At 40.7% G+C, this 26,357-nt stretch overlaps 1 protein-coding gene across 12 annotated transcripts in view; it reads right to left on the minus strand.

Annotated features, from left to right (window-relative positions):
• Positions 1 to 26,357, minus strand: part of SERGEF (secretion regulating guanine nucleotide exchange factor) — a 257,753-nt gene that overhangs the window by 139,782 nt on the left and 91,614 nt on the right. Inside the window, exon 10 of one of the 12 annotated variants that reach the window (XM_039536460.1) lies at positions 24,761 to 24,853. The exons of the other annotated variants lie outside the window; for them this stretch is intronic. Coding sequence (XP_039392394.1) covers positions 24,845 to 24,853 — 9 coding nt within the window. The 3' untranslated portion in view covers positions 24,761 to 24,844. Of the gene's footprint in view, positions 1 to 24,760; positions 24,854 to 26,357 lie in introns of those variants that run through there. 12 annotated transcript variants of the gene reach the window in all.

The following is a 26,357-nucleotide window of genomic DNA, read 5'->3' on the forward strand; positions in this document are numbered from 1 at the left end:
ACATTTTACCCAGAGACATTAAGTGATTTGCCCAAGGTGGCACAAAGAGTTCTGTGGCAGAGAATGGAACTGAATGCAGGTCTCAGGTCCAAGCTAGCACCTTAATCATTGCACCATCCCTATCTGCCTCTTTACTTTGCTTAGCCAGGCTATACTGAATTGGATTTATAACTAAAGCTAAGATTTGCCAAGATGGATTTAAGACGTGCCATGGTACTCACTCACTTTGCAAATAACTGCAAATTGCTGTGGATGTGGGTCTATTTCTGGGCTGAAATGAAAAACTTGTGCTCATGTTTATGATATTTTGCTTTTGCCACCAGATACAGTGAACTGGGCTTAACCAACAAACCAGCAGCATCACCACCCTGTCTTTTACCTCAACAATACAACTAACTTCCCATCACTAACTTCTGCTGTGGCATGAGAATGGGCAGGGGGGAGGAAGAGGAGAGATTCCTCCCTGTTTTTGGCACTTAGGCTGTATTGCTAATTCCCTTCTTGTTCTGTTTTTTGTCGGGTTTTTTTGTTGTTGTGTTTTTAAACATACAAAAATGTCAGGCTTCTCAACTTCCACTTTTCAGATTCCAAGACTGGGATATATAAAAAACCTGGACTATCACCAAAGCTCTTGCTTCCCTCACCTTATGCCTGATCCAAATCCCCCTGAAGCAAATGGGAGGCCTTTCATTTACTTCAGTGGGCTTTGCATTAGGTCCATTAACTTCAACTGACGTCAGCAACTGCAGGGATGAGGGCATTTAATACCTTGCCGGATTGACTGCCTAAAATTTTGAGGACTCTGAAACTAACCCATATTCCATTTATGTGTGGCAGTTATGGGCCACATATAGCAATGTTTCTAAAAAGTATTTTTCCCTTTTAGTTACTGTGGTACAGTCCTCTACAAACTGCAATATGTATATACTTATTTTTTTTGTTTCCCCATTTCCATAGTTGGTTCACATCTAAAGCAAACCTCAAAAACAAAACAAAATTAATAATGATAAAAGTTCTTTCACTCCATCCAGTGTCAGCTATAATTAAAAAAATAATCTTTACGGACTAAAAAATCCTGCACTTAACTGTTCCGTTTTACTTACCTTCTTTCCTTTAGGTCTTCACTTACTCTCTTGACACAGCTACGCAAATAATGTACCAAACCTCCAATAAAAGAGGGCTATTTGGGGCCATAATCAATGTTTCTTCTGCCCCCCATCTTCAATTCACAGTAACTCACAGAGAAGTACTTTAAAAGTTCTTTTACGGCTCATTTCAAAATGCCCAAGGGAAAGTGCTTCAAAGTGCTCTTTCTGGACTTGGTCTTTGCTTTCCCTTCATCTCTCATGTTTAACACTCCATTCATGCAGCAACCACATTCTGTGATGATGCAGTGTTCCACTTAATAAAAAGCAAAGCCATTCAGGACCTTGTAGTGTCTTTGCTTGTTTGTTTTTTCAAATTTTATTCTTCATGACATATATAATAAGCCAATGTTATTAAGCGAATCAAACCGGATCGAAAGGCCTTTTTTATTTTTTTGAGCAAGGTGCTCCAGATTCCTGGTCAGTTTGCCACATACCTTTCATACAGTTTTCATATGCTGTGATGGAGGAGAGGGATGTTAACTGATCTTACATCATTTAACACCACATCTAATACAGAAAATCAACCTACTGATTTTATAGGAAATCAGCAAGGATATTTCTGAGCTCTGAGAGAAAGGAAAATGCATTATGGACTATAGAAGGGAGAGAGGCAAAATGGCCACAGCTAAAAATCACCTGGCAAAAAACGGGCTGGGAATTGGGAGGGGAGGGGGAGAGAGGCAGCAGGAGAGAAGCAGAAGCAACTCTAGCCTGAGCCATGCGTAAAATCAAAAACATGTTCTCACCAGCCTACTCATCTATGTTTTGTAAGACAGTGCCATGCCGTGGACACTCTGTTTCTTTGCTATTGCACTCTGCAGTCTCTGCGGGTACAGTAGGCCTGTTTCCTGACCCAGTTTCTTCACCAATCTCTATTTGGCTCTACGCTAGTGATGCTCCTGGCATGACAATCAGATGCTGCAGCCTGCAGTGCAGTTTGTTATAACACATTCGCAGCTCCTGGTAAATTCAGTGGAAAAGTACTATATCCACAGAGCCTATTCAAACTGAAGTCATTTTCATAAACTTATTTTACATCAAATACAAAAAATAAAATGTTCCCAGCAGATTAAGAACAGCATTCCTATTTTTAATCATGTAAGTCTCCTGCATATATACACACAGTAAACTTAAATGATCCTTTCTGCTCAATGTCTGTGAAAGGAAGGCTGATAAAGCCATAAGCATTGGCATCTCTTCTCTGGACCAGCTAATGAGTTCTATAACTTAAAACACTACAGCCAGAGCACAATTTCTCCTTCTTTCATTTACTTGTCATTACAGAAGGGCTCCACAGTTTAACGCCAAGGAAAACTACAACCCTAATCCTACTGCAGTATTTAAGATTAGGTATTTAAGTACCCTGTAGTCAAACCTGACCTCAGGCACACCCACCCACACACACACACCTTACCTCTTGTTAACTTCAGCGATAATTGCGCACACACACACACACATCTGAGAGCAGAATCTGATCCGGCGTATTTATCTCACTGTGTCAGTATATATCTAACAATGAAGACTATTCTGGTTCTGAGGTTATATTGTGCTGTACTGCAACACAGTGGGGTCACAGTAGTCAGAGATGGAATCAAACAGTCCACTTCTCTGTAAAGAGAGGGAACAGCCCCTAGTCATAGGAGTCGTCCGATAGAAAATTGACACTATACCAGATCTTAGCCAAAAGAGCCCAATACTATGGCAGTATTCTGTTATAATAATGGTAATACCTTGTACTTCCATAATGCCTTCCCTCTGAGGATCGCAAAGACCTTTTCCAGACTTCAATGAATTTAGTCTCACAACACCCTCGTAAAGAACATAATCTTTTATCTTTGACAGTTGGGGAAACTGAGGTATGGAGAATATAAGTGTCTTAAATTACTCTTCACAGAGACAGGGATAGAAACCAGATTGCCTGATTTACATTCTTGCATGTTAACCACAAAATCATGTTTCCAGTAATTTGAAGCTTTTGAAGATTCAACAATTTTGACTACCTATTATCAGGAGTAATTTGAAGTAAAATACTTGGTGGGACATATTTTACTCTTGCTGCGCCCATACCCTTACCAGCAAAATAACAGTTATTTACAGTAGTGATGCTATTTTGTTTTAACTCCCTTTCCCATGAATGGAAATGCAGAGAGCCCAAAAGAAGAACATATTCTAATATGGAGACTGGGGGACAGGACAGGCTGGGGACAGGTATTTGTACCTAATAGTGTGGGCCCCTTCTGAGGGCCCTAAACACAACTTTGACTCCTCTTTTTTTTTTTTTAGAGAGGGAAGGATAGCTCAGTGGTTTGAGCATTGGCCTGCTAAACCCAGGGTTGTGAGCTCAACCCTCAAGGGGGCCATCTGGGGATTGGTCCTGCTTTGAGCAGGGGTTTGCACTAGATGACCTCCTGAGGTCCCTTCCAACCCTGATATTCTATGATTCTACATTTAGCATTGACCATAATAAAAAGCAAACATTAAGTAGAATGAAATTGTAGCAATGTTGAATAGTTGCTTAAGGGGACACACTTTGGGCCAATGGATTTACACTCCTACTCCTTAACATCAGCTAATCATCTGGCCCATGTTTAAAATAGTTTGGGGGAGAAAATGAGAGCCTCTGATTTTTATTAGCAGTTATTCACAAGCAGTCCCACTGACTTCAGTAGAAGTACTCCAGGAAATGACTGTTCACCACTGCGTGAGCAACAGAACAACAGGGCCTTCAGCAAAGGTTTACATATTAAAGTGCAATAGGTTTGGTTTGGTTGAGGAAAAGTTCTTGTAAAATCTTTGTAGCTTGAGATAAGCAATAGAAACCAGTAGTCACTGATATCTGTACTACTGTAATTGCACTAATTTACTGAATCAAAACTCAAAGTTCCAAAAATGGACTCTGAAGTTCTTATGCAAAATTTCTGCAACAGCTAGTCTCATTATCCATTAAGAGAGGTGATGCCAGCCAATGGTAAGAGAAAACAAAATTAAACATCCACCAGAATGAGCAAAACATCCAGATTGCATACCTCAGGCACCTACAAGACATGAGTCATTATTATAATGTACAATATAATCGGGGCGGCTCCAGGCCCCAGCACGCCAAGCGCGTGCTTGGGACGCCATGCCGCGGGGGGCGCTCTGCCTGTCGCCAGGAGGGCGGCAGGCAGGCCGCCTTTGGCGGCCTGCCTGCGGAGGGTCTGCTTGTCCCGTGGCTCCGGTGGACCTCCCGCAGGTCCACCGGAGCCGCGGGACCAGCAACCGGCAGAGCGGCCCCCGCGGCATGCCGCCATGCTTGGGGCAGCGAAATGTCTAGAGCCGCCCCTGAATATAATTGTATTTCATCATTTACTGCCTTGACCCAATGATGACCCTCATTTTGAGGCAGAAGAGATAATCCACATTGGCATCTTTATCACTAAGGAATTTGGCGGCCCATGTGTTTTATATGCAGTAAAATCCTTTAATCTGATGGATCTGGAGACAAAATGCAAAATAGGAGGAATTTTACATAAGAAATTTGCTGTTGATTATTCCTCTTATCTACCAGTTGCCACTACTACCGTTACTAATTAACATTCCATCTCCTACAAAGAAAAGAGTCCTTCACCTAGGGCCAGACTTTGCCACTCTTACTTAAGCAGTACTTTACTCTGCAAGAAGGCCTTTTATTTCATGTCAGATTAACGTCAATTAATTTAAACTTTTCATGGAGTAAGCTACTACTCAACCTCATTAATGGCAACAGAATAATGGGGCCTAAGTTTTTACTCAGGGCTGGATTCTCCAGTTTGGTAAGGCCACATTGCACTGAGCAAATTCCACCGGCACAGGAATCTCTCAACCAATAAAAGCCAGTGGAGCTGGTTCTGCTGCCTCGCCACATAAGAGGAAAGGGGCATGTTAGAGGTGTTCCAATGACAAAGTGTGGGTGGAGTTTTGCAGAGCAATGTTCCTCTGTGCCCAGTTCTCCCAACGCTTTAACGTATGCATGGGTCAGGTAGGACCAGGGAATTGCAACCAATTCTCTGCAACCCACTTCTCCACTCTGTCTGAGCAGAGCATCAAGCCCTCAGAACTTATTCAGGCAATGGGAATTTTGCCGGAAATAGACTTTAGGATTTAGGTGAAAAAAAATTTTCATAGGAATACAGGAATTACCATACTGGATCAAACCTGTGCTCCATCTAGTCCTTAACCCCCGTTAGTTAGGGGTTGGCTGATGCCCTTAAGCATAAAAGTTTATTCCCGTTTCAAAGTTCTTGGAGTTTGTTTTTAATACTACCTACTGTAACTGTGGATGTTCTTGTTATTCATAAAATATCCCACTCTTTACTGAATCCTTCTAAGCTCCTGTCTTCATTGATACCTTTCACTTTATTAAAATTCCTCTCATCACTCTGAACCTTTATTTTGTTAATTAAACCCCTCTTGGAATCCATGGATCTACTCTGAATTGTTCCCCCTCGCCCCTCATAAAGAATTTGGTGATAAAAGTAAAATAGATTCTATCTATACAGAGAACTATCCTAATAAATAGATTACTGGCAAAAGGAATTGCTTAGATGGAAATGTAATCTAAAATGCCTTCATTACACTGTTGCTTAGTCGTGGAGTTCTAAGTTAGAGTAAGAGAAAAAAACCACAGAAAAACAGTGGTTTCATCTGTTACATTCAATCTTGCTGCATTCAGTAAGAAAACTATTTAATGGCTCATTCTGAAATCCCACTCTGCCCATGGGAGTGGGATCTCAGTTTATTTAGCAACATGGCAAATTTCCAGTTCTTGGCAGGATGGTTGTTTTCTTTCATGAATCAGCAACTGTCCATCATGCTGGCAAAGAAAATCCACCTCATGCTGCTATGTAGTGTGCATGTGTATATATTATATTATACACACACACTCTCTCACGCTCTCAAAACAGTGAGAAGACACGTAGAGACAAAGTTATTCTAGTCATTTTTAGCAGTCATGGCTTGCTGTTCTGATACCGCAGTGAGAAGAACATAGGAACTTCCATACTGGATCAGTCCAGGGTCCATCTAATCCACGACCCTGTTACAACAGTGGTCAGCTCCCTGTGAGAAGACTCCATAATGGATGATTAACCTGAGAAGGTATAGCTGCTGTTTAAGTCTAGCTGTTTTCACATATTCAGATGATTCATGTCAGCAAACGTGTACAGAGAACAAAACAAAAAAAAAGTTATTTTCTAAACATCTTCTTTAAAGATATCCTAGAATTTTAACACCTGTCTAAAATATGGATGGAACTTCTAAATAGTGCAGCTGGACTTACATCAAGGTTGTTTCATTAGAAGGCCTTATACCAGTGGTTCCCAAACTTTAACAACCTGTGAACCCCTTTCACTAAGATGTCAAGTCTAGCGAACCCCCTCCTAAAAATGAATATTTCCAGGGATTTTCTCCTTTACCTGAGGATAAATTATAAAAAGCTGTGATCTTGGAAATATAAAATTTGTTTTTATGACATGCTTATTACACACTATTATTAAGTGTCCCTGGCCTCTGTTTGCCAGAAGCTGAGAATAGGCGACAGGGGATGGATCTCTTGATTATTACCTGTTTTGTTCATTCCTTCTGGGGCACCTAGCACTGGCCACTGTTGGTAGACAGGATACTGGGCTAGATGGACCTTTGGTCTGATCCAGTATGGCCATTCTTATGTTCTTATTTATCATTACAGTATTTTTAGGACACTATGAAAACGGCAACACTCTTCCAAGATCTCATTTTCGTAGTTTGTATCACTTTGAATAAGCCTGTTATAAGACAAGGCTCCTATGTTTCATCATGAAGGTATTTAAGAAGCCAACTCAAATCGTTCCTCCTATACAAGCATTCAGGTCTTGAGCAGTCCAGGCAAACAACGCATGTTACAACAAAGCTTAAACTTGTTCTTCAGAATAATTTTAAAAACAATCCTAGCTGCCTATTTAATTTTAAAAACAGCAAAAATTATCCACCTCCCTTTCCATTTCTTATAAGGAGTCTTGAATCTTGAATCTCTCAGTGTGATAGAGATGTTTGCTTTGATCTGCTTAGCTCTTGGAAGTCCAGAGGCTCTGGGCTGCTGGCCCTGTGCTGCCCAGGGTCCCTAGGGACAGCTCTGTCCGCCATTAGGTAATTTTTTTCTGAGAACCCCCTGTAACATTTTGCGAACCCCCAGGGGTTAACGAACTCCAGTTTGGGAACCACTGCCTTATACCAATAACACTTTGGCAAATGAAGTGTGCTCACAAAGAATATACAATGGAATGGTGCACACTAATTATTCCACATTTCATTCCTTCTTTGTCTACTTCTCTACCTAATACTCTGGAGATTGCAATATTCTGACAGTACAGCCATGCTAGTGTCAAGTACTGATGAAGAGATATTTCTCAGTTCAACAGTGCCAATTTTTAAAATAGTCTGGAGGATAACCATCAAGATAAGAAATCCACTGACAAATTTTGATTCTATTTTTCCAAAGTCAAGGCGCAGGAATCAAACCAATTTCTCCACTGAAGCAGAATCTAATCTTATTGTTTTCCTTGACTGTAAAATTGCAAACTACTGCTAAAGTGGATCACTCTGTAAAAATGTTGTGCTCTTTGAAATTGTTTTTTATTTAAAATTATATGACTGTATATTGCATGTTTCTTAAACTGCAGCTATATCCTCCACATAACCTGAACATCATAATAGTTAGATCTGAAAGACAATATATTCATGTTTTGAGGTTGCTGCTCATAATAAATTGGTTCCATAAAATATAATTATTTCTTGCAACAATATTTTGGCACATGGACTGAAGTTCACTCAGTGAATTGCAGGACAAGTTATCAAATTATAACAGTATAATTTAAAGCTATGTAGTTTTTAATTTAAAATATATTATTTATTATTGAAATATTAGTCTCACACCAGTGATTTATGATCACTCAGTACAGAAGTTGCTTCAACTTACATGTAAATTAACATGCTCTGCATTTCTTCATTAGTTGGGATTTACTGCAGTCTGTCAACCATATGTAATGTCTTATAGTCAGTTTTTCACTCAGAGTGCAAATGTTGACAGCACAATATATCTCTGTTTGAATACAGCACGACAATACTATAAATAGCATGAAGACAGTCTAGCTCTACCCTTTAACCCAGTTTCTACACTAACTGGATGTACTAACCTGCTTCTGATTCTTACCCAATTACTGTACTTGACACAATTCTGAGGACAAGAATGGGTGAGATTCTGTGCTGCATCTTTGAGGGTCTGTCTACACTGGAATCAGAGGTGTGACTGCAGCACATGTACATATTACTCCTGAGGGCATTCTGTGCCAAAAAATTAAAAATTCTGCACCAAAAAATAATAATTCTGTGCACAATATTTTAAAATTCTGCAAATTTGTGGAGGCTCCAGCATGGCATTGGGAAGCACAGGCCACTGGCTGCACAGAGGTGGGAGATCACTGTGCAGCTCCCCACCACCCCGGGACACGGACTCACCGGTGAGGCTGAACCCAACCCTGACACAGCACAATGATAAGGCTTGCCCCAGGAACACTGTAGAGCCCTGGTGCACCAGGTGTGGGCAGGCAGGATCCAAGTGTAGAGGGGCTTAGTGTGGGGGGATCCAGGTGTGGGTTAAGAGGGTTCTCTGTGGGGTAGTGTGGGTGCGGGTGGCTCAGTCGGGGATCTGGGTTTCAGGAGGACCTGCGTGCACAGGGGCTCGTTGGGGGGTTCTGGGTGCAACAGTAATGGGACTCTGTAGGGGGTTCCAGGTGAAGGTGGTTGGGGCTCAGAGGGGGTTCTGGGTGATGCGGGGATAGAGCTTGGCAAAGGAGTCTAGGTGTGGGGGCTCAGTGGGGGTCCAGATGCTTGGAGGGTGGGCTTGGTGGGGTGGTGATCCTGGCATGGGGGGAGTGGGGCTCATTCGGGTGATCCAGGTGCAGGGGAAGTGGGGCTCATTGAGGGGGTTCTGAGTATGGAGGTGAGGCTCAGTGGGAGGGTCTGGGTATGAAAGGGTCTGGATGTGTGGGGGTTGGGCGGAGGGGGGAGCAGCTGCCTGTACAGGGATCCCACTCCCTGCAGCTAAGGAGCAATGGGTGAAGGAAGCGGGGGCGGGGGAGTTTGCAGAACTTCCTACAACCGGGGAAGAAATCTGGGGGTGGGTCTGACCCAGCCCCGATGCTGTGCAGGGGAAGAGGAAGTCCCCTCCTCCCCAGCCCAGCTGGGACAAGCAACTGAGCCCAGCGCAGGGTAGGAGCCAACTGCTGTGTCTTCCCCAGTCCTGCCCTCTGCCCCACAGTGATTTACCTCTCTGCTGGCTGCCCTGGGCACCCAAAACATAATGCTGGGGAGGGCTGCATGACCGCTCTTGTGGCTTCCCTTTGCTTCCCCATGAGAAAGTCATTTTTCTGCAGCGAAGCAGGAAGGACATATATTCTGTGCATGTGCTGTGGCGCAGAATTCCCCCAGGAGTAACATATGCCTGAGGTAGCTTTGCTCTAGCCAGCTCGAGTAACAATACCAGCGACGCAGTATCATTAACTAATCACTTGAGTACATACCCAGGGTCCTGGGTGGGTTCTGGAGCTGCTGCGGCTTCACTGTCATTGTTGTTTGAACTAGTTTGATCAAAGCTAGCTCAGGTGCATCCACATGTGTTGCAATCACGCCTCTGATAGCAGCATTAGACACACCCTAAGAGATCGTAAGCCACCTTTGTGCCCTCCAAATTCTGGGCTGCTCCAGGGGCTGCAGAAGCTCCCAGCATAATTTAGACACCCCTTAAGACCTAAGTTATGGCAGCCACCCAGGACTGCCTCATGGGCAGTGGCACTCCCAAGAATCTCCACAGTATTGTGTGCTGCAGCTCTGATCCCAACAGAGAGCTCCCTTCCCAAGATCTTGCAAGGGGGTCCTCAAGAGGCAATCTTACAGATGTTTCCACAGTGCCTGCACAAGGGGAAACACCTTCACCCCCCTTCCTGGTCAGATATAAGGCTTTTAGGGTCTTCTTATGCTGCTCCAGCCCTTTTATACATCGCAAAGGGATCAGAGAATGGGAGACAATCTCAATCTGTGAGTTTAGCTACTTTACTGGTCTGGGTGGCACTCACTGAACAATCTTAAAGTTTAAGGACAAAGCACAGTGCTCCTTTAAGAGGGTATCCAGTGGAATAAAAATTTCATGGTAAGGACTATTGTAACTTGCTGTATCATCCGCTCTTTTAGAAAATCGAGAGAGAGCGAGAGAGAGAAGCTATATCTTACATTTAAAAATGCAGAGCCTCATTTATCTAGGAAAGGCAAAACAATGGATATGCTAAATGTTACTTGTTAATTATTAACCAAGTCCAAATTAACTCTAAATGTAAAGCACTGGAGACCACAAAAATTACTCAAGAACTGCATTAGCTCTCCAAGACAAAAGCTTCTTCTTCCAAACATGGCTTTTTATTGTAGCCAGTGGTCTTCCTACACTTCTAAATATCACACTGGAAAGGATTTAACTCATCAAGTGTAAATTCTCCTAGATGCAGCTAATACCTTTTCACTTCAGTCTTTTATTTCCAGGATAAGTACCACAAAGATCTATACAAGTTACCCTTCCCTTTAGGGGACTGATATCCTTGCCACCTAGGGAGAGGGACCTTTGCCAGGACAATACAGCAAGAACCATCCCTTGATTTGTGGTATCGGGACCTGAAACTCAGTCTTTGGAAGTAAAATCAATTACGGGTTTCTAAAAGGCATTTTTCCTAAACATTTTATCTCGGAATTATCAACAAATCTCTGGATGAGGAGCACATGGGGTGGAATAGGTATTAACTTAAAATGGCTATTCTTGGAAAGGATGATGTGGAAATGAAAGTAAAGCAAATATGAACAGAATTCACTGAAGCTTACCTGCAGTAGAAAAGTAGACAGTATTACCAGTGTTTAGACAGAATGGAAGTTTGCCATCTTACACACACTCAGATATATACAATGCAAATGAGACAACAAGAAAGGAGGTTAAAAAGGAGGATGTGAGAGACAAGTTAGAAAAGCTGTAATGGTGAAGTACAAACAAAACACTTCTTTCTGCAGACTTCAAAATACTTGTTTCATGGTAACCTCTCTAAGCTATAGGCTGTAACATGACTTCCATTATATGGCTTAATTTGCCTCTTGCCAACCCTATATCCACCTTATTAAAATTCCTATAACCCATGTCAAATTTTATTGATGGGCTCTGTGACCAGGAGAGAATTTTGGGGGAGGTCTGAGGTTAAACAAACAAGCCAAGATTTTAAAATCAAGATTAGATGTTTTTCCAGAGGTCAGACTAGATGATCACCGTGGTCCCTTCTGGCTTTATAACCTATGAATATGGGTCGTAGAACAACAGTGATCCAAGGTCAATGGTACAGTGTCTCATTTTTCTTTTTTAATTCCTCTCCATGGAGAGTGCTCAGATAGCTCAGTTGTTTAGCTGTTTCTTCTCTGTCTAGAAAGAGAAGTGTTGAGCAGAGGAGTCTAGCATGCTGACTAGGAAGCTACCAGTCTAAAACTCCTGCAGAGCTGTAATATTAGGGTTACGATGTGGGGAGAGGTAACTCAAAAGGAGTAGTATTTGGGAGAAGAAAGGAAGAAAACTGCTCTCCGATTTTTTTGCTTTAACATGTGTAGGAATTAGAGATAAGATAAGTGGGGTGGGGAAAAGGGGATCCAAATAGGCCAATTAAAACCTGTTCAGTAGTGACTTTAACTGAAAAAAATAAGTGCAATTCATTTTTTAAATCTTCCAACACTATTTTGTCATATCTCAAAAATAGCTTGGCCTAGAAATTTCAAGAGTCTTTGACAAGATCCAATGCACAGGGCTATTTATTACACAGAGATGCTTATTTTTGGAGTTCACCTTGAAAAAAAAATGTATGAACATTCTGTCAGCACCAGGAAGTGTATACATTCTGCCAGAAGTCTAATGGACATTACACAGGTCACCAAAGGGGCAGTATATATACTGCACAGAGAGCCAGCACTATTTGTAAAGTTCATAAGGACTCCTGAGGTGACATTAAGTGACAGAGAGATCGCTGCCAAGATGACAAAATGTACGTGCATACCCATGGAGCTTAAAACCTCTTTTGACTGACAAACATGGCTTGCAAATTTCCTTCGCCTCCCCTTTGCCAAACCCCACATTTGTGCACACATCTAAAAAGCATATGGATAGTTCTGAATGATATTACAAAGTATGCCCACAGTCTGTTAGAATTTAGAAAGTTCACCAAATGTCAGCAGACCAAAAAAGTTTTCAAGATTGCTTATATTGTGAAAAGTATCCTTATCTGGGGTCCTACACTTATTTAAGAGTGAGAAGCCTGCAAGTTGGGCCATCTTTCTCTACCCAGCTTTAATACTGCTCACACCGAAACCCAAGTTTCCACATACCAAAGCTTCCTACAAATCACTGATCCTACAGCAAGGGCTTTGCAAGCTGCATTCACAAAGATCACGAATTCTAAGCTGTGGTTACATTTTAAAACTCTCGAATATTTTCAAGTACCCAAAACAATCTTATTCTGTCCTTGTCCCTTTGCATGCCCTCCAACTAAAGTCATAAGACACACTTGTATTCTTTTGCCTTCCAGCTAGACAATTTGAGCTGTTTAGATTTTTTATTGGCTTCACATCACCCAACACATATGTGCCACCTACATGACCAGAGATTCCGCAGCGTGCTGGTAGGCACTTAATGAATTCATGCTGGAGACCTCACTACACCCAGACGTAGTGCTGAGCCTACTGTATCACTCTCAAAGGACCTTTAATAAAGCATCTTCCAACAGGTCCCTGTGCATGCTCTTTGCACCTGCCTGCATCACAGCATGATGCCTTCCTTCCTATGTCATGCCAGCTACATAAGCTAACAACTCTCCACTTTAGGTATTCACACAAAAGCCATGTCCAACCATCTGACAACCAAGAGACCACAGTGATACACCTTACCTTCTGCATATACTACACAAACATCACTCTATACCAGCGATACTCAGACTGAGGCTTGCAAGCCACAAATGGCTCTTTGATGTGTCTCCTGCAGCACATGACATTAAAACACTGTATGATTTATTAACCAATCTAAGTAATTAAAAACATCCTGATTAATATGTTATTAACAAATTGTAATTGATAAAATGCTAATACTTGGTCAGTAGATATATATAAAAATAGTAAATGAAAGAATGAATTCACACTACTGTGACTCTTTTGGGTAACACTGATCACTCATTTGGCTCCTGAACCACTGAGTCTGGGTATCACTGCTCCATACTATCCACCCTTCCAAGTAAACCCTGAACTGTATTCATTCATTCTCCAAGTACTAGTCTAGCATCCAATAGCATCTCACTCAACAAAATATACACGTCAAAACTAGGAACCAAGAGTGCACAAAGTACCACAGTAAGGTTATGAGGTTGTGGTCCCAACACTGCATTTCTAAACTATCACACAACTCTTTTCTTGTAATATGGCGATATGATAGTGACCTCCTTTGAGATCTATGAATGAAATCATTATATAAGAACTAGGTATTATTATTAAAGTTGTTTTTCTGACGTCTCGGATATGAGTTTACAAACTGTGACCCTGATCCCACAAGTTTTTGCGTGTAGACAAACTGCAGTCCATCAATTAAGCTCATTGAGGACACGGCAGTCATCTGCAAGGAGTTCAAGGACTGGTGCCTTAACTCCATTTTAGCATTTTGGGATTTTTTAACCTGAGAATTAGGTAATATTTTGCAATGCTGTGTACTGATTTATTTATTTTATTTTATTTTTGGGGGGAAGTAAAGGCCATCTGTAACTGTAGTTGACTATGGCCCACATGCTTCCTATGTTCATACTCTCAAAGCCATATGAAATCAGAAGTTAGTTAGTAAGCACATTCAAAGTATGGCAGACTTTGCTTACTCCTAAAGATAAATAAATACACAGAAGATGTTCAGCACAGGATACTGGAGGATATACTGGAGACAAAATGCATGCCTGTCAATAAATTACATCCCATCTTTCACCAACACCAGATTTAGGGTTTGATTAGCACTGGATTAAGCCCTTAACACAGGTTCTCAGTCAAAATAAAGGTGGTTCCTCTTTTCAGAAGCAAGGGCTGGATTCCAGGGTGTTGTACAGGAGGTGCACACCCCTTATAGCAGTGGTTTTCAATCTGTCCAGAGTACTGTATCCCCTTCAGGAATCTGTCATCTCGCATACCCCCAAGTTTCACCTCATTTAAAAACTACTTGCTTACAAAATCTGATATAAAAATAGAAAAGTGTCACAGCATACTATTACTGAAAATTTGTTTACTTTCTTATTTCTACCACAGAATTATAAAATAAATCAATTGGAATATAAATATTATACTTACATTTCAATGTATAGTATATAGAGCAGTATAAACAAGTCGTATGAAATTTTAGTTTGTACGGACTTTGCTAGTGCTTTTTATGTAGCCTGTTGTAAAATTAGGCAAATATCTAGATGAGTTGATGTACCCCGTGGAAGACTTCTGCATACTCCCAGGGGTACCTGTACACCAGTTTGAGAACCACTGCCTTATAGGACACAAAGTTCAACTCACCAGGGGTTCCCTGCATGGCAGCACAAAGGGGGCAGCTATAGGTTAAAAAATTTGCCACTGCATGGATCCCCCAAGTCTTTTCTTCTTTGATGGGGCAATGTTAGGGGTACATAGGACAGGGCTACTTTATATATGATACTTCCTTCCCTCTCCCATCCTACCTGTGCATTTGTCCAGCACGTAGCCCAGCTAAAAGGCAGGTACTTTCCACCCAGCTCTAGTTAGGGCAGTCTTTGTTACAGATACAGGACGAACGGACTCCTTACTGCTTACCTGGTACCCTCTGTTCAGTACCACTAAAGGCTCATTATGTGGCCATAAAATAACTAAAGGTGACAGCTTGATATTTGCCATCATGATGGTGTTAACTATTAACTATACACCGTAAACTGTGTATCCTGGGTTCCAGGAGAGTGGGTTTGAGTCCTTAGGATTTATTAAGAAACTTCTTACAACACTAATTCATTTCAGTCAAGTTTTTATCCTGCCCTCATCACCATAGTATCCAAGTGCCTTCCAGTAGTGTCACATAGGTGCTTCTCTCTGTCCCTCACTCCAGCGGGAGATTGTGTGGGGATTTATTTTGAATATATTACATATATACTGTGCTATATACTTATCACTGACCTCCCCAAATGCAATGTTGTGGCAGTACCGTGTGTGTAAAAGCATGCAATAACTTCCATGTGGCCACCCTGCAGATCCCAAAGGACAGTCATCACCTAGGGCCGCACACTGTTGCTTTCAGAGATGTGGATGAATGACCTTTAGTTTAATCCCAAAGGAAAAATCCTGGTACTGAATGAGAAAAATAAGATACCCTGGAGTATATAAAACCATTAATTTCAGCACAGTTATTTTTGGCACAAGCTGACCTAGGATGTGAGGACCACATTAAGCGAACAATGATTTTCATATACATGAGACTGACAAAGGAAAAAAAACTGGAGAGCATCTTTAGACAATCAGAAATCCTTAAAAAGACCTTTAGACATCTTGCCTGAGATTACTGTAACGCTGCAGAAACACTTGAATAAAAACGTGCCTTGTGAATCAGGACAGACATGCCCTAGGAACACCTTTTTTGTGGGGAAAGGAGTCATTAAAAGGCAGTAAGATGCATCTGTTGCTTCTAGAGCAGAAAAAAATTACAGGGTCATACATTAGAACAGGCTATTGTTTTCTTAATTTCTCAGAATAAGTGTATTTTTTAAATAAGCTAAATAAATAGTTAGAACAATGCTAATCCTATAGAGCTATTTTAAGCATTGTATATATGTTGAAAGTCTAAAAACCAATGTCTAACAGTTGAAGTCTATTTCCAGGGTCCTAGCAATACTTTAGGTCAAAGGTTCCCAAACCCTTTCTTGCCACGCCCCACCTTGGAGATTCAAATCCCATTCTTTGCAGTATTCCCAAGGAAGATTGGGGTCTGTGAGCCCATTCCAGCCAGGGTGCCCTGCTGCTCCACAGTCTGCAAGCATCTCCTGTCCAGGGCAAGCTCTGGGTGGGCAGCCTTGGCAGGACACAGACAGCCAAGCTGAGACCCTCTCTTCGTACTGCCCCCTCCACACACACACCCCTCCAGGACTCCTTCCAAAATCACCTCTGGAGAGGTGAGCAAGCTAATATAGCCACCCTGAACTCCTGCACAGGGAGACGCCCTGCCTTCTCGCTCCTCATCCAACCCTCTTCCTCGTCCTTCCAGCCGGCGCTGGAGCAGGGGTCAAGTTCTCATGCCCCCCAATAAACCCATGTTACTCCCGCCACCCAAAGAGGCATGACCACAACTTTGAAAACCAATGCATTAGATGTGCAATTGTCAGTCAAACCCACGCACAGCGTTCCCTGTGCCCCACTACTTCGCATGTCCTGTGAACCGAAAAAGAAAAAAAAGGAGGAAAGGGAGAAGAGTTATCAGCTACATAAAACAATCCTTAAAAGATATTTCGAGCCAAATGTAGATCAGGTAAGTGGGATACAAGTTAACATTTGATCCAAAGTCAGACATGATTAAGAAAAATCGAACTATGCTCTAGATACTGAGGCCTAAACTTTCAAAAGTGACTAGGAGTCAAACCTGAGAAACCCTAAAGGGATCTGATTGTCAGAGGGCAAGTACTCAGCCCCTTCAAGGTATCCCAAGTTGGGCAGCCAGATAATGAGGTATCCAAAATCACCAGTCACTTTTAAAATTTCAGGTCTGATTGTCCAAAGTCATGTTCTGAATGACTGGTTGGGCCTTATCGGCCCATATCAGCCACTCCATTATCTTGCCTGGGATCAATGTCAGGCTAACAGGCCTATAATTACCCAGGTCATCCAATTTACCTTAAAGTCTATGAGTCTATGAGTCTATAATTTATATTTTTTAAAATTAGTACAACATTAGCTCCCTTCCAGTCTCCTGGAACTTCCCCAGTGCGCCAAGACTTGATGATGGGAAAGTCAATGAGAGTTGGGTGCCTACCTCCTTTTAGGTCCCTTTTAAAATCCCAATGTAAAAGTATAATAAAATGTAAAAGCAGAAATCCCACTATTGCTCTGAAATCTGACCATTCCCTATGTGGTCAAAAGGACAGCATATCTAAATACATTTCTTGAAGACTATACATAACTGGCTTAGAATAGCTCTCAATTAGGGTGTAAGTTGATGTCTTTTATAAAATGCGTTCCTGGTAACAATGAATATTAGTCACATTCTGTATATTTAATCTCCAATTTGACCCTCCATAAAAAAAGATAGACAGTGGATAAGAAATATAAAAACCTGATACTGCTTCTATTTCCATCCCTATTTTCTTTTAAGGCGTCCTTCAGCATGGCCTTATACTCCGTGTACACAGTGGGACACAGTGGGACATTCCAATTACTGCACTGCACCATTCCCATCTTTCTTTGAAACATCTGACAAGGGAAGAAACAGCAACAAAAGGGAAGATTTAGCAGATGCTGTTTTATAATTCCCATTTAATGGATTTGGGTAGGGGGGCGTAGTGAGGAAGGAGGAGGAGGAGGAAGAGTATTTTATTTCTAACTGCTTTAAAAATAATAAATCTCCAGGCTGCTATTTCAGTTTTGCAGTCTCCAGCTACACAGGCCAACCCTGAAAGTTAAAGATGTCGGCTTTTCCCTACATCCAGGCGGTATGTATTCTTTACTTTATCTAAACGGGCACAACTGGAGCTTGACAGGGCTTATGGGTATTTTTCCATGAATTTTGATAAGACAATAAGATATCTGAGGTGATCGGAAAATGCACCTCATTACTTTAATTCCCATTTTACTCAGAGGTTGCCTCCTTAATAAAAAGGATCCCATCTACAATCTAAACTGCATTTGAGTCTGGTGTACAATTACCTAGTGCCAAGTAAAAGTCTTTCTTTCAAAATCTCCAACAGAAAATATTCTCGCTTAATACTCAATTTTTAAAGCCTGCACCTGGCCCACAGGCAAAATATCTTTTCAAGAAATAACTACATAGGATTATTCTATACTTACAGTGTATTAAACATACACTTACATATATGCACAAACATGTATATACATATATGCCATGCAAAAAACCAATGCTGAGGTACTTGGAGTTAATCACTCAAGAGTCAAGAAATGTTAAAGCTAAGACTGAACACAATGTTAATTCTGTTCCAATTTTCATATGTATTACAATACTGGACCTAATTCTCATTTATACACAGGCCCCTTTACAGTGTCCTGGCAGCATGTAAAGGTGCCTTTAAGTGGTTGCAAATTACGTTTCTATCCAAAGCACCTTTAGGAGTGTAAAGGGGCTGAATGTAAATAAGAATCAGGCCCACAGTCTTTAATTACCTGATCAAGTACTAATATTCAAACTCCATAACATATTTACTATATGCTTGTGCAGTGCCTAGCATATTGGGACCCTAATCTGGTTGAAGACTCCAGACAATACACAACAATAATTATTATTTTCATGGATTTTTTTGGACAGCTTTGGATGTACATGCAGCAACTTGTGTTTTCCGCCTTATTTTCATATTTCACTAATTTTGCTGTCCTGACAGTATTGTATATTTAAATTTTGACTAGGAATTTTCTGAGATAAATCTCCCTTTTCTCTAAAGTATGTATTTTATTAGGTCTCTCAATACCCATGAAGATTACATTTTCTTTTCAAACAGCAGCACAGCCACCCATTGGTCCTATTCAAGGGTAGAAACATTCTCTCTCTGCTTGATAATGGTCAAGCCATTTTTGCTCAATCTTGCAAGATAGTCACCCTGGGGTAGAGACGAGGCACAAAAAATTTCAGCCCAAAAGGTGACTTTCAGTAAATTATGAGCCACTGAAAACAGGAGTTTAGAATGGAAACTGTCATGCCACCTTCACCCACAGAAACAGCGATAACATTAAGATTTGCTTGGATTAGGGTTCATGATACTCCACTGAGAATGGACTCCCCCTCCTCGACGCTATACAGCTACTCTCTAAATCTTCCACATAACAAATTATACTTCCCAGGCATTAAGAAACATTAACCAGGACATGACAAAGGCCATGGAAAATTCCAACTTCAAATATTTACTGAAACCAATAGATCAGAGGCCTAATCAGCATTTGAAATGTGAAATGGGGTTAAACTAAAAGCCCTCAGAAGAGATTAAATAATTTTCCAATCACTATGATAATGTATGTTCCAGCAGCTCAGCTCTCACTGAAAAAGTCATTTAGACACAATTTCACTTTTAGTCATATACTGGAACCAATGACCCCCTGGGCTCTATTCTAGAGGATTTCTCATATCTAATTCTCAGCTATGTTTTTTTTAATATATTGTGTCAGAAAACTTCACATCAGCCTGCACAGCGATTAATAATATTATACAGCATGTCTCTAAAATATGTGGTGTGGTAAGTGAACAAAAATGCAAAACTAAATGCATCATTCCAATAAGAAAGGCAATGAGAATGGGTAATTTAAAACATGCTTTGTTTTGGTGCCTAAGGCTGTACTTTTTCAGTTATGTCAAAAATACAGAAGCTTTGGTTGCAGACCTCTGTCATGTCATCAAACTACTTAAAGGAACAAGTTAATAAACATAAATACCTCCATCAGTTGGTATACACACAAGGGTGACAATATATTATTCTTGACTAAAAATAAAAATTTTATTAGATTAAAAAAAAGTATAGTTTGGACCAGATTCTGTTACCATTATTCACCTTGAGTAGTATCTTTCTCAGATCAATAGGACTATTCAAGAAGCAAGGTACTATTCCATCTCTTTAAGAATGGCAGGATCTAGCGCATTATTCATTTGTAAAACACAGTAGCAATAGCATCAATCACAAGCATTCAAAACTCCTAAGTCAGACAGCAAAAAACAAAAACAAAAAAAACCAGAAATTGTTTATGAAAGTCCCATGACAAACAAAACACTGGGCACTTTTTCTTTGCCTTCTAGTTTTGAGCCTTTAAGGTGTCATGTTTTCAAGTTTAACTTGGCAACAATGAGGGCTACAAACTTTCATTCAAATAAATAAATAAAAAGTGGAGATTCAGTACTCCCCTGGACCAGGATCTATGTCTTTAAGAAAAAAGACCATATATTGCAATACTCACAATAAGATCGTGGGAGTTGGCAACAGTGCAGAAGTCCCCAGAGGCACCAGTCAGATCAGACTCCTACTGTACAAACACGTCATAAGACACATTCTCTGCTCTACAAAATCTTACAGTGTAACTTAAGACAAATGGAGGGAGAACAGAAAAAGAAGGACAGGATGAAAATAACAGCAGTCTACACACACCTGCAATTCTATCACCAAGGGCACAAATTGCATGGGGTTTTATATACAGTATTTTATTTAAAAAAAAAAGATATTAATGAGAACAGCTTTCAAAAATTTGCTGTGCCTGCCAATGTTAAAGCCTTACTGCAATGCATGATGAGTCTAATCCTACCAAGTACTAAGCACCCTCTATAGAAGCCAGTGTCAGTTATCAGCATACATATTTGAAACATCTAATAATTCTCTTGTATATCATTAGCTTAAGGACACTGGCCAGGAGCTGAATGACCCTATGGCATAGTAGACAAATTTTATGCAGGTGTAAACTGGCACAGGTGCACTGACTTCAATGCTCCAGTTTACTCCAGCAGAGACTTTGGCCCAGTAGCTCCAAACCCCATCATGCTTTGGGATTCCAGTCAAGATTTTTGTATCATTGTGTGTTGCCTTATGATTGATATCAGAGTATCACAGCCACATGAACCTTACCCCTAATGGTTTCACCATATGTGAGGACGCTCTCTAATGTGTTTCATCTTTTATCCTCACCTGCCCTCCAGGGACCTTTAAGTATTACTAGCCTGCTTTTATCTTACAAGATGTGCTTTTACTTTCCAGTCCCCCTTTGCTAAGTGATTGTCTTTTGGTGCACTTTGGATCTAACAGCTGTTCCAGGACAACTCATCCGCAAGATTGCTTCATCTTGCCACCCCTTGGGATGTGACTCAGGGCAGAATGCAGGTGCATGAAGTCCTCGGATTTTACAGCAACAATTAAATGAAGAGAGAACTACACACACAAGAGGCATCTCTTGGCAGCCTCTGTACAGGGAACTGCAGCTGCACTTATCTGCACACTGGGCTAATGAACCACCTTTGTATTATTAAACAAGAACACTGGTGTATCGCTTCAGCTGTTCTGGGTTCATGCAGTTTGCTCTGCTGGGAGGAGTACTGGTTTCACAGGGAAAATGAAGTTCACATACTTGACATGCTGGTCTCAGGTTGCACTTCTCCATTCAGCAAAACCATGCTTCAAGTTTTATTTTTAAAAAGAGAGGATGGGGGAGAAAAGGAAGAGAGAAACTATTGGAGATTCCCTTGCTCCTAGTGGTTTGCACACACACACCCATTCTGGATAATGTTATAAACTCTGAAGACTCTGAGACTTGACTCAGAGGGATATTTCAACAAGAGAGTAAATTTTTGCCTTTGGAATGCTCCAATTGGTGTATTTTCCAAAATACTCCCCAGGGGAGAATAACTCTGAATCTCCTCCCCCCCAAAAAGGGTATGTGTGGCACATAGCACAATGGGGCCTCAATTTCAATTGGGGAAGAAAATAATAACTCTATCCACAAAGAGGTGCATGAGGAAATAGTGTTCACTTTAAACTTCTTACTGACTTGACTGTCTGCCATGCTAATATCTAGCAGAGGGCAAACACTGCTGCCATGCCACAGGAAGAAATGGAAGCTAAGAATCAAGAATGACTCAACCCCAAAAGCCAGCTGAAAAGTTTGGCAGAGATCTAGCCAAACTAAAAAAACTCTATTGCCCCACACATTTATTTTTTAGGTTTTTGTTTTAGTTTAGAAAAGGTCTCAATCGAAAGATCCTAAAGCACTGCAGCAGGGAGGTCTCTCCTCACTAGAGTCGGTGGGGAACTCTTTGACAACACAGTTTTTCGGTCAGAAAATGCCAATTCATTGAAACCAAAACTTCTCTCACAAAAATTGACATGAATTTTTTTTGTTGGGAGAGGTATCAGGTCAAAACCATAAAGAGAGAAACCCAGCCCAGCACAGCAATAGCCAGGTGGTTAGGGCACTCACTTGGGATGTGGAAGAACCAGTTTCATGCCCCTGCTCTGCCTGACTTCAAGCTGGGTCACTTCCCAAGTAAGTGTTGGCTACTCTGTGGTGTGATTATGGTTTTTCACAAAAAATTTCAAAAAGTCTCAGGTTTGTCTCAAATGCAGAATGGGAAAAAAAATTGCAATCTCAAAAAGTTCTGTGGGACAAGAAACTGATTGCCCTCCCAGCTCCATTCCTCACATTACATGTAGCTGCAGAAGCAGAGCAAAGCTAACAGGCTGTACAGAATCTGTGGCAGGTCCCTGAGTTAGTGATTGGCAGGTCTAAATTCTACCCCGAAAAGCTACAAACAAGCTGATGACCCATTGTAAAATATGTGGACTTTACAATGAGGAACAATAGCTTTTTATTATATATCTTTTTTTCCCAAGCTCATCCAAATCTCTATATTTTAGAAATATTACAATGAAATACTATTACACCTCTACCCCAATATAATGCGACCCGATATAACACGAATTCGGATATAACGCGGTAAAGCAGTGCTCCAGGGCGGGGGGGAGGGCTGTGTACTCCGGCGGATCAAAGCAAGTCCAATATAACGTGGTTTCACCTATAACACGGTAAGTTTTTTGTGCCTCCCGGGGACAGCGTTCTATTGGGGTAGAGGTATATATGCTAATAATCAAATGAACATGCATTTAAACAAAGGTAACCAAAAATTGTCTCCACAGTTTCTCCCCTCTTTCTTAATCCAACACAGTCATAATGCTAAACAGTATCACACGCATTAAGACCTTGTTTGGGTGTGCAGAGCTAACCTGCTGCCAAACCAGCTGATTCTCATTCAATCCAACTCAGGAGTAAAACTCTCTCAAGCAAGAGAGAACTAAAGGGAGGGATAGAGACAAGGCTAAATCCTAGAAAAAGACAGCTCAGGAGGAAGCTCATGCTAAGGTTTATGTTATGATTACAGTCTGGCATCAGGACTGTAGATTAAGAATAAGAGCAAACGTATGCAGCGGTTCATCTAGGAGGCTTGTGCTGCATGTAGAATGGGTTGAGACTCCTACTCATTTACAAAAATGTAAGATGTTCAAGCATAGATCCTCTATCATCATCAAAGAAAAACAGTAGTGTCAGTGTCAAAATTCCCCCTCCGTTATAACTATTATAGAAAAACTGGCTGGCAACAATGCAGACATTCTCAACTGTATTTGCATTGTTGCTTAGTATATTATAACTGCTACCTTTGACAGACAATAAATTTTATTACCCAATTTAAAATGAAATGTATATTTCAGATCACTGTTCAGATACCTTGTAACTGAATGAATGACAATAAAATAGCTTTGCTGGAGAGCAAATCTGGAATTCATAGATTCATTTTTGGTAGCCTTAACATAAAACTAATTTGCTAGCACATATCCAACTGTCTTCCTTTATGTTTCCCATTCATTTTTCCCCTGAACATAAAAAAGAAATGAAGCCAAGAAAGAAGGATTGTATTAAAGCAAGTAGAAGCATTTTATTCAAAAGAGTTTATAAGCCTCCAGTACATATACAGCACAGCATATCAGATTTTTAGGGTACAAATAAATAGATTGGAGTAGTAGGTCCAGATTTTTCAAACAATATCAGAGTTATTACAGTTTTAGCCCAGTAATGCCAGAGGAAGATTTCAGACAAGCTCCAGCTCCTTTTTCGGTTACAAAGACTGAAGAGGAAACATATGCAACCTCAATGAAAGGGAAGAGACCCACCTGAAGCATGTCAACTGTTGCTGGAGAGATAATGGGTGGCAATATAATTCATGATCCCTGTAGTAATAAAGGTATCTAGACGAAGCTATCAGTAAGTAAAGGGGAAAAAAATTGAAAAAAGACTAGCGGTGTCTGTTTAAACTCAGCTGCAATACACAAAAGGTCCCTCAAGTATGTAGCGTTTCTAAATTTGAAGTCCTTAAATAAAACGACTTTATTATAATTATCCCTGGCTTGGCACTCTAAGAATGAACTCAACATAAATGAATAAAAATCTATTCTCCCACTGGCTCACTGCCAGCCTGGCTGCAAACTTGAGGCCTAGAACAAACAAAAGGTCACCTCTGAATCCACTGCATTCTCTTAGTCCTAGTGTATTCCTAATACATATCTCCAGGGCTTTTATGTAAGAAACGTCTTTACATACCATGCACAAAAGCAAATGGAACAGGGCCTTCATTCATCAGAAGGAAAAGAAAAAAAAAGACTCTCTTGCAACAATATACACAAACAGTAGAGCTGGATGTTTATTGTGTATTTCTGAACGGCTTTTCAGTCATAATATATGTAATGAAACCAGATGTACTTGAAGGTTAACAACACCAACGCCACAATTCATTAGTGCAAATATTGCTTTTAATATGCCAAAACATTATGCTGCTGCTTCTCTGCACTCCTCTCCAAACAATGTGCATTTCAGACTTGCTGTGCAAGAGAAAACCAGAAGATTTATGTCATAAGACTTCATGCAGGCTGATGGATCAATAAATAGCATTCTATTGCTGGGTGTGCACATAGCATTCCCCTTCTCTTTCTGAAACTGCAATTCTTACTGCTACTTTATGTGTTGCTCTGGCCACCAAAGTAAAATACGAAAAGGCTTGTCAGCGTGATGGCTAATGAATATACAACCCCAAAATGCTGTCCCTATCTGGCTCTTCCAACTTCCTTATTGCCCCAACAACTACCTGTACATTTTTCTTTTCCAGCATTTTTTAAACAGATGTCCCAAATGTAGATACTGTAACTTGATAACTTCACCAGTGTAGAAATGAAAAAGTGAAATAGAAACTTAACATGGTTTAAAAACTGATTGCCCCCTTATTAAGTGTTTCTATTTTCTCTCACTTTACTTGTCAGAAATTCATCCCCCCTTGGTTTAAAGGTCAGTATCAGCGATATTTGATTTTCAACTCTTGTAGAGCAGAAATGGCATCAAGAATCAAACCATGGTAGGTGCTATAATAAAATAATAGTAACAGGAATAATCTTTTCTGGAAAAATAAATTTATCTAAAAAAATAATCCACCCCCAGCATGTGATGCCATGATAGAGAAGAGTAACACACACCTGTATTCCCTGTGAAAATCCTATCATCCCTTGAGGGACTAGAAGCATAATGTACAATTTCTTGAGAAGTCCACATGAAGATTCCAGGTAACTTTTTCAAAAGCATGTAAGTCCAATTTTCAAAAGTGACATAGGTGCTCAGGACCATAAGTTCCCATAAGATCTAGGCTCCTACTGCCTGCATCACTTTTGAAAATGGGACTTAGGTTCCTAAATCATTTGGTACTTCTTAAAAATTATACCCTACCTCTAGAGATTCAAACAATAGCATGAAAGCAAGAGCAGGATAAAGCAGAGATTTCTGATTCAGATCAATTCTATGTGCTAGCACTTAAGCCAGCCTATTTAGTCTGAAAATATGGCCTACAGCCACCTTTTTTATATCTCAGATTTGGAGACAGAGATACCGTCCATGGGACAAATCCCAATATTCAATGTACAATACTAAACAAAGCTATATTGGAACAACATTCCCCATTGGCTATGGCTGATATGATACATAATTTTCGATGTAGCATAGATCATATTGCCAGCAGTCAATGGGGGTAGCTGCTTTAATGCTAATTAGGTGAATGGACAGTTGATTGTGAAAAGCACTTCTTCCCCTGAGCAAGCCAAAAAATTCAAGGAACTAAGGCCCAATGCCAATGGAAGTCTTTCTATTTACTTTGTTGGGTGTTGAACTGAGCCCTAAATCATCTTCACTGGCTACAGAAAGTCTGGATGAGTAAGACTGTCAACAACCCTGAAGACCACCAACTGGACAGGTTCTGACAGAAACTATCCACCCTGCAAAAGACACTGATTTTGTGGAGGTGATTGCTCTGACAGCAGGATACTTCATTTCAGAGAGCAAGTT

The sequence above is a fragment of the Mauremys reevesii genome, linkage group 4, assembly GCF_016161935.1.
Source record: "Mauremys reevesii isolate NIE-2019 linkage group 4, ASM1616193v1, whole genome shotgun sequence".
NCBI classification, from domain to species: Eukaryota; Metazoa; Chordata; order Testudines; family Geoemydidae; genus Mauremys; species Mauremys reevesii.